The sequence below is a fragment of the Neoarius graeffei genome, chromosome 6 (genome assembly GCF_027579695.1).
Source record: "Neoarius graeffei isolate fNeoGra1 chromosome 6, fNeoGra1.pri, whole genome shotgun sequence".
In the NCBI taxonomy this organism is placed as follows: domain Eukaryota; kingdom Metazoa; phylum Chordata; class Actinopteri; order Siluriformes; family Ariidae; genus Neoarius; species Neoarius graeffei.
This window is the reverse complement of record NC_083574.1, coordinates 53,585,081-53,598,139: the sequence shown is the minus strand read 5'-3', so window position 1 is coordinate 53,598,139 and position 13,059 is coordinate 53,585,081. Positions and strand designations below refer to the sequence as shown.

General features: G+C 42.5%; 1 protein-coding gene across 1 annotated transcript in view; it reads right to left on the bottom strand.

The window, feature by feature from the left end:
* The window catches only part of n4bp1 (nedd4 binding protein 1), a 29,831-nt gene extending 18,391 nt beyond the window's left edge, over positions 1-11,440 (bottom strand). The window contains exons 1-2 of the mRNA XM_060923840.1: positions 10,934-11,440; positions 4,485-5,947 (exon numbers count right to left, since the gene is read on the bottom strand). Of these exons, the coding sequence (XP_060779823.1) occupies positions 4,485-5,947; positions 10,934-11,245 (1,775 nt within the window). The 5' untranslated portion in view covers positions 11,246-11,440. The remainder of the gene's footprint in view (positions 1-4,484; positions 5,948-10,933) is intronic.
* Between the last annotated feature and the right edge of the window lie 1,619 nt (positions 11,441-13,059).

Sequence of the window (13,059 nt, the reverse complement as noted above, 5' to 3'; positions counted from 1 at the left end):
GCGGAATAGTGCCACTGAGTACTGACTATGTAAGTGCAACGTCGGTTCGAATCCTGGTGTCGACGTATTTCTGAGCAGGCTATTTTTTCTATTTATGTACCGTAGCTTGTATCTCCCAATCAGACAAAGGCTGAGCTCAGGCCTGTACTTAAAATGTAAAGTTTAAATATATTTATTTAAATTGCTCACAAATTGCTCACTTCTCCAATTTCATTTTTTTTCGTTTCCGTTTGAGAGTACGTTGTGCGCGTTCTGGCTGCCGCTTCTCACCGGAGCTCTTATTTTATTTCTTTTTCTATTTTTTTTTCTTTCCTGTGTGTTTGGTGTTTGAGTGTTTTGTCCGCCGGTGGTGGTGTAGCTCCGGACCCAGTTTTGGGTGTCGGTTCCCTCCAGGCCTTGGTTCGCCGTGGGTGATGCCTGTGCTCCCAGCTGTGGACTGCAGTGAGCCTGTTGCTCAATTTACATCGTGGTTGTCCAGCGCTCTGCGCTTTAATGCTTGGCGTGATGTTCCGAGCGATGTTGCTCGGTGGCGTTGCGGCGGCTGTGCAGGCGGTTTGGGACACACCAGTGCTCTGCGTGGTGGAGCTTCTCTGCTCGCTGTCTGGATCCACGGCGTGGTGCTCGAGCGATGTTGCTGACGTCGTCATGGCGGCGGTGCTGGAGACGTGGGACTTGTTTTTGTGCGCCTTTTGGTGGGACTGTGGCTGCAACACCACGGGAATTACATCCTGACCCCTACTTGGTGGACTTTTTACTTTTTTTTTTTAATTATATTTTTATTTAATTATTATTATTTTTTTTTTTCTTTCCTTGTCTATAATTGTAAAGCGTCCTTGGGTTTTTTGAAAGGCGCTATATAAATTTAACTTATTATTATTATTTAAATGGTAATGAAACTTTTGCCAATCCTAGTTGTTTTATGACCTGAAAGAAAGCAATCCAAGATAAAACCATGAAATAGAATAAAACAAATAAAACTAACCATTCAACTGACGCACTAAAAAGACTGACCTGGCTTTACTAGATGACTTGGAGCATGCTACGCTTAAGAGGAGCTGACTGGCATTTATCAAGATACACACATCAAGTACGAAGAAAATCAACGTTAAAGGAACATTTGTAAATGTGGTAGGAATTTTTTGTTTGACTTGGCAAAGGTTCATAAATGAGGCCAAGTATTTCAAATATTTATTTTGAAAAATATCTATTTTCAAATATCACTTCCTCCTCCACAAAGAGGTCATTCCATCACAAGTAGCTTGTTCCTATGCAACAAATTCACAATACTGTTATTGTAGAAGCTCGGGAGAGCTTAATTAGCTGGTCCCACAGCATAACAGCTAGTACAGTTAGCATGCTTGGTAGAAGTAGAGCGGCTATGATCATTTTCTTTAAATGCTTTCCAACCCCGATGCCCTGTCCAAGGTGTACCCTGCCTCTCTCCTAGGTGGGGTTTACATTAGACCGCATCAGCGGATCATCAGATTAACGTTTTTTTAAAACGATTAGTGTGCACACAGCAACACCAATACACGATTCGCGTGCACACAGCAACACCAATACACGGATACGCTCGGCTCCGCAGGCATCCTGCGCTCCAAATCACTCCGCCCTGAACAGCGAGTGCCCTCTGGAGGGTGCGCACTTCGGCCCTGCGCAGCTCACAGAGCGCGCGAGTATAGCGCACGAGCAGTGATTCGGGACTGAGCCGCTGTGTGTGTGATCCCAGCGCATATCACTTACCGCTTGCAAGTGGAAGGATGGCAAGCCTAAAGACAATCATAACTACACAATGGGCAGTATTTGAATCAGTATTTGCAGTATTTTCATACTTTTATACTCTTTAATGAAAGGTGATACAAGGCGGAAGTCCGCGCCGTTTTTCAGCAGTCGCGTCACATGACCAACGCCAGCGAATCAGGAAGGTGGATGTCACAGTGACGTTGTCCAATGACGACGCCAGCTAGAGCTCAGCACAGCGTATCCGCGTATTCTCAATGTTTACACAGCACCGGACCAGACACGATCTGGATTGAATACGTGGACCCTGGCGGATTCCCGTTTCCCGGCGTTTCAATGTAAATGGACAGTGCATCCGCGAAGAAAACGAGACAGATACGGTCTAATGTAAACTTGGCCCTAGAGTCAAATGGGATTGGCTCCAGCTCATGGATAAGCAGTACAGATAATGGATAGTAGTTAAATAGTGAATGAGCTATTCATTATAATACCTTAAGCCCCGTCTACACGATCATACATTTGTCCAAAACATTATCATACAAATGTATGATGATGTTCAAGTTTGTATGATCATGTTGTGGATTTCTGTCCACACGATCATACATTTTGTATGTCACATGACAGGCAGTGTAGATCACATGACCCGAATTAACAATCTGATTGGTGGATGACCCAAAATGTTGTAAGATGTTGTGAACATTTGTTGGAAAGTAGAAACACGATTCTAAAAATTTGAACATCATCATACAACGTCATACAAGTTATGACGTTGTTCAAGTTTGTTGGGAAAACCGTCCACACGATTATACATTTGTCCATGAACATCATCATACATTTGTATGATGATGTCCATGGACAAATGTATGATCGTGTAGACGGGGCTTTAGTATTAATACAGTTGCAGGTCAGGCTACTGTTTTTATAATGGATCGTCATCTGTGATTCAACGATAACATTTCCAATAATATTTGAAACATCCCGGAGCAACGCAATACCACTACTGATGAGTGGAATGCTACAGATTACGTCACAGTTGCCAGGGCAACAAGTTATCCTCCAGTCACACATACAGTACCAGTTAAAAAGTATGGACACCCCTACTCTACTAATTCATAGGTTTTCATGTATTTTGACTATTTTCTACATTGTAGAACAATACTGAAGACATCAAAACTATGAAATAACATCTGGAACATATCTAGAATTATGTGGTAAACAATAAAGTGATAAAAAAACAATACGTTTCATATTTTAGATTCTTCAAAGTAGCCACCTTGATGACGCTTTGCTCGCTACTGGCATTATCGTAGTTACCTGGAATGCTTTTCAACTAACAGACGTGCTTTCTTTTTTAAACATTTCTGTAGGTTGCAAGCTGGGTGGTGCACTTCAGTATTTGGAGTCAATCATTATATCAAATACCGATTAATACTGTATGTGATTCTGAAACGTTCTTATCAAGGCGTAACCTGCAGTAGATATGCATCCACTTTACACAGCATTTCAATTAAAAAAAAAAAAAAAAACTGTGACGTGCATAAAATGCAAGCTCAAGAATCCTGCTGTATTTTTTTTTATACTCAAAATCAAGAAAGATTGACTCAAACTCCACTTACATGTTCTTCCACTTTCTGTACACTGTGAACTTGAAAATCATAGCACACGACAAAGTCAGATGTGAAATGCTTTTCACTTAACTGGTGTGTCTCGTCAAAAGTTAATTAGTGCAACTTCCTGCTTCTTAATGTGTTTGAGATCAAACAGGAAATAGTAAATAATAAAAACATAGAAAATAGCTCTATTCCACAACTGCAGTAATCCATATTATGTCAAGAAGCGCTCAACTAAGTAAAGAGAAACGACATCCATCATTACTTTAAGACATGACGTGGCTTTTAATTAATAAATATAAAGAAAATCCATTGAATTAGGAGGTGTGTCCAAACTTTTGGCTGGTACTGTAGGTTATCTATATGAATCATTAGCATACAGACAATGTGAGGCAAACTACGTACCATAGTACAGACATGTCTTATTATCTTGGTATCGTTTTTTGTATGTACAACTCTAACCCCCCCAAAAGAATTTTTGGACTGCTCACAAGAGAGTAATTTCTTTCACATTTTTATAGGTCAGGACATCCCATATTCCTTTTTCACTAGGAAGTGTCTCAAAACCTATTGCTCTGGGGATGTCAATGTGATGGGTTTTTTTTTTTTTTTGACCTCCCACTACTAGAACTACAACTACCACACATAAAATTTCACTGTTATTCAAATGTGTCCCTAGCGCAAGTCATCCTCCTACACCTAAATCATTAATCACACCTTGGTGCCCACTGCCACAGTTCTCATAACAAGAGGACCTTGCAGGAAACCACCTAGAGAATAGAAAAGAAATGCTGAAAAGCAACATTTGAAAAGAGATGACAGAAGAGGAAGTATGAAGATGCGTGGGCAGAGCCCACAGCCTGAACCAATACAGGTCACCCACTCATTTTTGTACCTTATCTTGGTTTGTGACACCCACTCTTTCACACACACATGCATGTACAAACCTGTGCTCAAAAACATTTACATTCGCACGACTTACTGGAAGTGACTTCTTAACCTTTAAATATTCTCTCACATTATATACACAACATCCCCATACCTCCACAACTACAGTGGGTTAACAACTTTTCACTTTGCTACTCAGTTAGTTAAACTACACGTTTGCAACCAATTAGCTACGCAAATACTTACGCCATGGCCACATTGCTGCCGTCTATGATGATGTGCCGGAGGTCTGGGTGTCCGGGTACATCCTGTAGGACCAGCCGGTAGGGGGTGCGCAGTGATTGCTGAAAGCGGGACATCCCTGTAAGAGGAATAGCCTTTGGCAGTGCTGGTGGCTCGGTGTGAGGCAGTGGTACTCGTGGACAGGTCTGGTAGGAGCAGCATGGCCGCGTTTCTGTAGCAGAACTGCGCAGTGCTGTCACGGTCTCCATCCGCATGGGCCCCACAGTCTGTGAGCCACCCCGTGACAGGCAGTCAAACCTGGAGTCCGATTTAAGATCCAGAGGCCCAACTGTCCTGCATTTTCTCCCAATCTCTATGACATCGTCATCATTGTCCAGTGATGCTGCACTGATTGTTTGGCTCTTCTGGTTCCAGCCATTAGTACTGCTGGGCACCTTGATATTCTCCTTTAGCTTGATCTCTGTTAGAGCTCGACCTTGCACCCGTTCCTTCTCCTTGAGCCGAGAGTAAGTGGAGTTAGCGGAGGAACACAGGTTGGCCATAGTGGAGGTCTCTTGGCCCTTTTGGCTCTCCTCCACAATGCGCTCCAGCAGCAGGAAGGTGTCTTCAGTTTGGCCCGTTTCACGTACAACCCGCTCTACCACATCCTGCTGATAGCCCATGGTTCTGAAGAAGTTCACCAGACACCGCAAGTTGGTCTCAGGGCTCACAGCTTCACCCTCATCAGATGTATCACCAGAGTCCAATGTCAGTGTTACCATCCTGCCAGGCGTCCTTGTCCGTGTCTGGCTGTCGTCACGGGCTTTCTCTCTGTCCTGGTCCTCGTCCCTTCTCTCCAGCGAGTACTGCCTTTTGGTGTCCCTTTGCTCACTCTCAGATGAGCGCCGCTTGTGAGTTGGCCGCCCGTTCAGTACCAGCACGTCAGGCGCGGGCAGAAGGCTGGACGCCTTGTCCTCAAAGGATGCCTTGTCCTTTGTGGATGACACTTCCTCAAAGGTTGCAACCAGGATTCGATTGGAGAGCTCAGTGACAGGAGTGCTGGTCTGCGAGCGGTCCTGCTCTGTGTCTACACCAACGCTAAGCTGTGTAGGGCTCTGCACCAGCCCCAGAAGCTCCTCTTTTAGGGCGCTGGGCAAAAGCAACAGTTCCATGGTGTATTTGTCTGCCCGTTCCTCCACAAAGTTCTTAAAGGTTCGCTTAACCGAAGGCTCTCGGTCAGCTGGTAAGCTACGTTTCTCTTGGAAGAGGGCAACAAACTGCTGCACACGGCTCTGTGCCATTACCACGGCTTCGGCACAACCTAACAGCCTCAGACGTCCCGGCTCCAGCACCTGCACCTCAGCGCTCGTGTCTCGCAGCAAATGGTCCAGAAAGAGGCCACTGGCACCAGCAAAGATGCAATGCATGTCCACGGGATATCGCTCTTCTTCCTGCAGCTCTGGGTCACAAAGGCCTTTCACATACTCCTGTAGAAAAACAATAGTATGGCTGCGTCAGTTATCACGCAATAAAGGTTGCGATCTGTTTGTCTTTATGATTTATAGAATGCGATTGTATATAGAAACTAGACTGTCTCCATGTATGCCATAATCCAAATACTGTGGTAGTCAAATGGCTGGCAAGCATGGAAGTATCTGATTAAAACTTGCAATGAAAAACTTTACAAAAATGTGATGCAGGTTTGTGCAATGCAATAATTTTGGGTTGGATTAGTAGAGTTGATAATGGAAAAATCAACCCATAATTACTTAAATGCCAACTCTTAGACCCAAGCACGTATCTATATTTTTTATGTCGTCATTATGGCGTACAGATGGTAAGCTACCAACAGAACTGCCTTTCATCTCATCTCATTATCTCTAGCCGCTTTATCCTTCTACAGGGTCGCAGGCAAGCTGGAGCCTATCCCAGCTGACTACGGGCGAAAGGCGGGGTACACCCTGGACAAGTCGCCAGGTCATCACAGGGCTGACACATAGACACAGACAACCATTCACACTCACATTCACACCTACGGTCAATTTAGAGTCGCCAGTTAACCTAACCTGCATGTCTTTGGACTGTGGGGGAAACCGGAGCACCCGGAGGAAACCCACGCGGACACGGGGAGAACATGCAAACTCCACACAGAAAGGCCCTCGCCAGCCCCGGGGCTCGAACCCAGGACCTTCTTGCTGTGAGGCGACAGCGCTAACCACTACACCACCGTGCCGCCCAGAACTGCCCTTTTTTTTTTTTAATTTATGACAGTATAGGTCAATTGATTTATACAATACCATATTAGGACTTTGAAAGAACTGTTTCAATGAGCCAACTGCATGGGTTTGATACTACTCCATTTATAAATATATTGCACAATGTTCCTTTGTAACTATTACAATATATTTGGCAATAACGGTCATGATTTGGGAGTTCAGTACAAGGTTTGGGAAGGTCAAATTTTGAGGTTTGGAACTGGAGTGGCTTGATTAACCACTGAGATAGTTGTTCATAGTAATCATCATCATCTCAAATATCACACTGCACATTAACATCACAGGTTTGAAACCCAAAACCAAGGGGTATTTCTATGTGACTAATAGATAACGCAGACCAGTCTAACCTACTGAATATGGCAATCACTCACTTTATGTTACATTAAAAAAATGGAAGGCATGTGATTGGGGATAATTACTGAATGCCTTGGCGTTTGAGTGGCCAAAAGGAGACTAAAATAACATAAGACATTGGATATGTGAATTTTCTTAACAGCTGACTCAGAAAGTAAGTATGTGGGTCTGCGATGGAATGACTGGTTTTCCACTCCTTCTCTGCAAGTATCATCATGACACAGGAACCCCCCGAGCGTAGACCATTACATCAACAAAAAGAAGTAGAGATTTTTTCTCTGTTTAGTTTGAATGAGTAGTCCATTTACCGAACATTACAGGCACAGATTACCAGTAATGACAAGGGACTGAAACTCACAGCTCTGAAGGACAGTGGAAACTGAACATGAAGAAGTATACAGTGGGGGCCCCCACTCTGACTTGGCAGAAACAAAAGTGTGACACAACTGATGTCATCACAGGATATGTGCCATGCGACACTGGAAAGGTGTAATACAGGCCACAAATGAAATGTATTAAAGACACTGGCCCATGATTAATGAATAAGTCACTGTCGCACAACAACAAGGCACTTCGGCAAGAATGTCAATCTATGACAACAGTGCAAAGCAGAAATCCTTTGCTTCCCCCCCCCCCTTTATGTTGTAGAGGAGTAATTCTGATCTCTAAAGCTAGTGTGGCGATTTCAGAGCTTTAAAGATTATGACTTGTCACCCTGTACAAGATGATCTCAGCAAAATTCTATGACAAACCATGTGACGCGTTCCCAATGTCAGATTATACAATAAAGATCCTCTGACGATAGACCTGTGTGAACCAGGGTTTCAGGAACTAAATAATACCTCATTGACTCTTAGACTGAAAACCACTATTAACTATTTAATCACTATTATGCTGTCATGGTGTGTGGGAATGGGAGCAAAATGCGTAGTCAAAATATTACTCTATCCCCTGGCAATCTAGGAACATTAAATGATAACCGTTTGCTCCAGTGGGAATTTGAATCGTTGAATTAACGTGTCATGAGCAGTCATGACATTGCCAGTGGCGACATAAATGATGATGCAGTGACAATGTGACAGAACTACTGACACCTACATAATCTGAATATTCATGCTGCTTCACTGTAAAGTGACCAGCAGCAAATTCAAAACAACAAAGAAAGAAACACTGGCAGATATGGCTGGAAACTGCAATTAATTAAACGCCATGTCAGGTCTTGTATGTTTCACATGTCTTGCAGAGTTTCACACACTACAGCATCCTGATAAATACAGTCAGGTGGGAATACATGACACCCATTATTTTACACTGAGTGGGAATGATAATTTATCTAGCCTATGTTCTTTTTACCTGATGTATTAATAGGTTTTGTATGTGAAAGGGGTTTAAGGGAAGAAGCTGGGCTATGTTGTGACCTCGAGAACGGCAACTGTGACATTTCTCTATAGGTCACTCGTGAAGACATTGATGAATTGCTCTGATAAATTCAGGTACTTTTTGTTTGTGAATGTGTTGATTAAAACAACAAACACCCCCATCACATCACACATTGGCTTGAACATATGAAGTTTTTCTTCGTGTTGAAAAATTCACAATTTCCATACGAAATACATCGTAAATCTGAGTGACATTTCCCAATATTTTCACTCTGACGACGTCACGCTCAGTGTTTTCTTGCTGACTGGATGCATGTAGTCAAAACAGTGAACCAGTTCAAAATAAAAATTGTTTAGATTTTATATATATGTATGTGTGTGTGGGGATGTGTCTATATAATACAAAGAACATTACATGGTTGTACGAAGAAATGAAGTTTATCTTCTTGTGTTGAAAATATTTTCACTGGTTCATTTGGCTCACTTGTGATCTCCATTCACCACTCAAAGATAAACTTCATATATTTGCGCAACCGTGTTTTTTTTCCCCCATCTCATTATCTGTAGCCGCTTTATCCTGTTCTACAGGGTCGCAGGCAAGCTGGAGCCCATCCCAGCTGACTACGGGCGAAAGGCGGGGTACACCCTGGACAAGTCGCCAGGTCATCACAGGGCTGACACATAGACACAGACAACCATTCACACTCACACTCACACCTACGGTCAATTTAGAGTCACCAGTTAACCTAACCTGCATGTCTTTGGACTGTGGGGGAAACCGGAGCACCCGGAGGAAACCCACGCGGACACAGGGAGAACATGCAAACTCCGCACAGAAAGACCCTCACCGGTCACAGGGCTTGAACCCGGACCTTCTTGCTGTGAGGCGACAGCGCTAACCACTACACCACCGTGCTGCCCCCATGTTTTTAAAAAAAAAAAAAACATATTTATTTGATTTATTAGCTTTTGCCATAGCAAGATCTATACATGTACATACTGTACATTATGGCTGGGAAACCATTACAGCTTGCACCAATTACAGTGGCCCCATTGTACAGTTACCCCCACATTGTGTACAGAGCATTTTTTTAAGGATTTCCCACTAGGAGACCAACTGGTCTGGGCAATACAATCACAGGCCCCAGAGTCCATGCGGCTGCACCGCTGCGGCAGATTCTGTGATGCAAAATGGTTCACCAATCACCATACAGACAAACACACTACAGTGACTACACAGCTATCAAGAGCAATTACCAAGCACAAAGACACTTACACAGTAATGACATCGGATTCTGACATCAGCCATCTCAGTAACCAAATTTCAGTTTTGTTTTTCTTAACCAACATGATCTTGCGTGTATATCTTATAACATAGATCTTCGTTTTCCTTGTTAAATGTATACTTACATGGTACTTGGTTAATTAATTGTAAGTGATTGAACCAAATGATAAGACATAACTTGGTTTAAAATTTGGTCTCCCAGTGAAGCTGGTCTGGCATTGACTAGGAGACCAAATTTGGCCACTGGGAGACCATTTGGTCTCCCAGTAACTATGTTAAAAAATGCTCCGATTATGTAGGGGAAACCAGGGCAGACACGGGGAGAACATGCAAACTCCACACAGAAAGGCCCTGCCAGCTGCGAGGTTCGAACTCGGAACCTTCTTGCTGTGAGGCGACAGCGATAACCATTACACCACTGTGCTGCCCATATCTCTCTCTCACACACACACACACACACCCCTAGACCCTGACTACAGTCTATCTAACAGGTTCAGAATTAGACTTGGTATATTTGTGTACAAAAACCTATGAATTTATCATCATATAACCCCAAATAACCTGATGGACACATGAAAAACCGGTTCAGTATAGCAGTATTAGAAGTAGTTGGTCCTGGGTTTTCCAGTCTCTCACTCATCAGTGTGGATATTCCACATTTCCCGGCAGCAGCACTTCTTACTTCCGCTTTGCAATTCAACGTAAACAATGTGGCGTCAGGAAAAACGAGTAACAAAGTCCACTCAATAGTGCATCATGTCAACTTCACAGCGTCCAGAGTTTATTTGGCTGTAGTAATATTACAGTAAACTTCAGGGACAAAAAGAGAGTTTATATGTAAAAAGCTCCTTGTTGTTAAGCCAAGTTATAGACAGTGACTTCATCTGAATTATGGTCAACTGAAGACTCTCACTGATACATACTGGACTGTTCAGAAGCAAAAACCAAGAGCAAGAGAACATCTCAGTTGTCTTATAATACAGACAAACCCAAGAATGAATAAACAAATAATTCTCGAAACCAATCCACATTCATCACTGACCTAAGAACATGCTAGCTAGTGTGTGATTAGCAATGCTACTATCATAAACAATAATAATGCCAGTACTTTAATATACGTACACACACATTTGTGATGCGATACCAAACATGGCTTTAAACACACTCCAGTTGTATTACCTTTGCTTTCGATACATCCTCCTTTTTCCCCTTCATCTGAAGCCAGATTTGCCTGGACGCCTTACTTCCGTGGGCTCCGACAGTGTGGTCCAACAGGCCAATAATTGTAAATGCTACCTGGAAAACTTGTTCGACTCGAGACTTAACGCATTTTAGCTCGTGTTCTTTGCCTTCGTGGACTGTAAACTCGTCGACAGTCCAGGCCTCTGGCAGCAGTTTGCTGGCGGCAGGAGAGCGGCTGCTCCCCGGCGCCACTGCGCAGGTTAGCTCGGTGATTCGCTTCATGCCTGGGAGGGGCCGCGTTGTTGACATTTTTCTTCTTCGCTTGCTGTTTATTCTGTATCTACTACGACGACGCTATATAATACACACACTGTAATACGACTCGCTTCCCCCCTTCATGATTTCAGGTGTATCATCTCTATCCGCGACCTCTGTAAGTGGCAAACCACCACTGTACCGTTTAACTTTTAGCTAGCGTAGCTTACTGCAGCCGACAACCCGGAAACCCCCATATGACGTCATCAACACGCGACTCTGGCTCCTTACTTCTTTTTTTTTTTTTTAAATAAATTTGTGTTTGTCGAAGAAAGATTAAATTTGTTGGCAAAAATTAAAACATAAGTACAGTAATACAGTTTCATAACAAAAGACATACATTACATGAAGACTCTGGCTCCTTACTTTTTTTAATTTGTATTTTTCGAAGATTAAATTTGTTGGCAAAAGTTAAAACATAGCTACAGCAATACAGTTTCATAACAAAAAACACATTACATGAAGACATGTAACATGTCTTTGTGTACATGTCTTCGTGTACAACATGCGACTCTGGTTCCTTTTTTATTTTTTGTATTTTTCGAAGATTAAATTTGTTGGCAAAAGTTAAAACATAGCTACAGCAATACAGCTTCATAACAAAAAACATACATTACATGAAGACATGTAACATGTCTTCGTGTACATGTCTTCAAGTTCAAGTCAACTTTATTGTCAATAATGCCATATATGCAGGGTATACAGAGAATTGAAATTGCGTTTCCCTCTTATCCGCGGTGCAAACAGTAATAAACATGAAATATAAAATATAGGTACAAGATATAAACTTAAAAAAAGGGGGGGGTATATTTACACACACAAGCTAAAGCTATCTAAGAAAAGACAGTGGCAATCCAGAAAGTAATACAGTTTCATCACAAAAAACATACGGTATACGAAGACATGCAACATGTCTTCGTGTACAACATGCGACTCTGGCTCCTTACTTTTTTATTTTTTGTATTTTTCAAAGATTAAATTTGTTGGCAAAAGTTAAAACATAGCTACAGCAATACAGTTTCATAACAAAAAACATACATTACATGAAGACATGTAACATGTCTTTGTGTACATGTCTTCAAGTTCAATTTCAAGTCAACTTTATCGTCAATAATGCCATATATGCAGGACATACAGAGAATTGAAATTGCGTTTCCCTCTTATCCGCGGTGCAAACAGTATCTCATTCTCATTATCTCTAGCCGCTTTATCCTGTTCTACAGGGTCGCAGGCAAGCTGGAGCCTATCCCAGCTGACTACGGGCGAAAGGCAGGGTACACCCTGGACAAGTCGCCAGGTCATCACAGGGCTGACACATAACACAGACAACCATTCGCACTCACATTCACACCTACGGTCAATTTAGAGTCACCAGTTAACCTAACCTGCATGTCTTTGGACTGTGGGGGAAACCGGAGCACCCGGAGGAAACCCACGCGGACACGGGGAGAACATGCAAACTCCGCAAAGAAAGGCCCTCGCCGGCCGCTGGGATCGAACCCAGGACCTTCTTGATATAAACTTTAATAAAAGGGGGGGGGGGGGGGGTATATTTACACACACAAGCTAAATCTATCTAAGAAAAGACAGTGGCAATCCAGAAAGTAATACAGTTTCATCACAAAAAACTTACATGTATACGAAGACATGTAACATGTCTTCGTGTACAACATGCGACCCTGGCTCCTTTTTTATTTTTTGTATTTTACAAAGATTAAATTTGTTGGCAAAAATTAAAACATAGGTACAGTAATACAGTTTCATAACAAAAACATACATGTACATGAAGACACAAAAATAAAAACAAA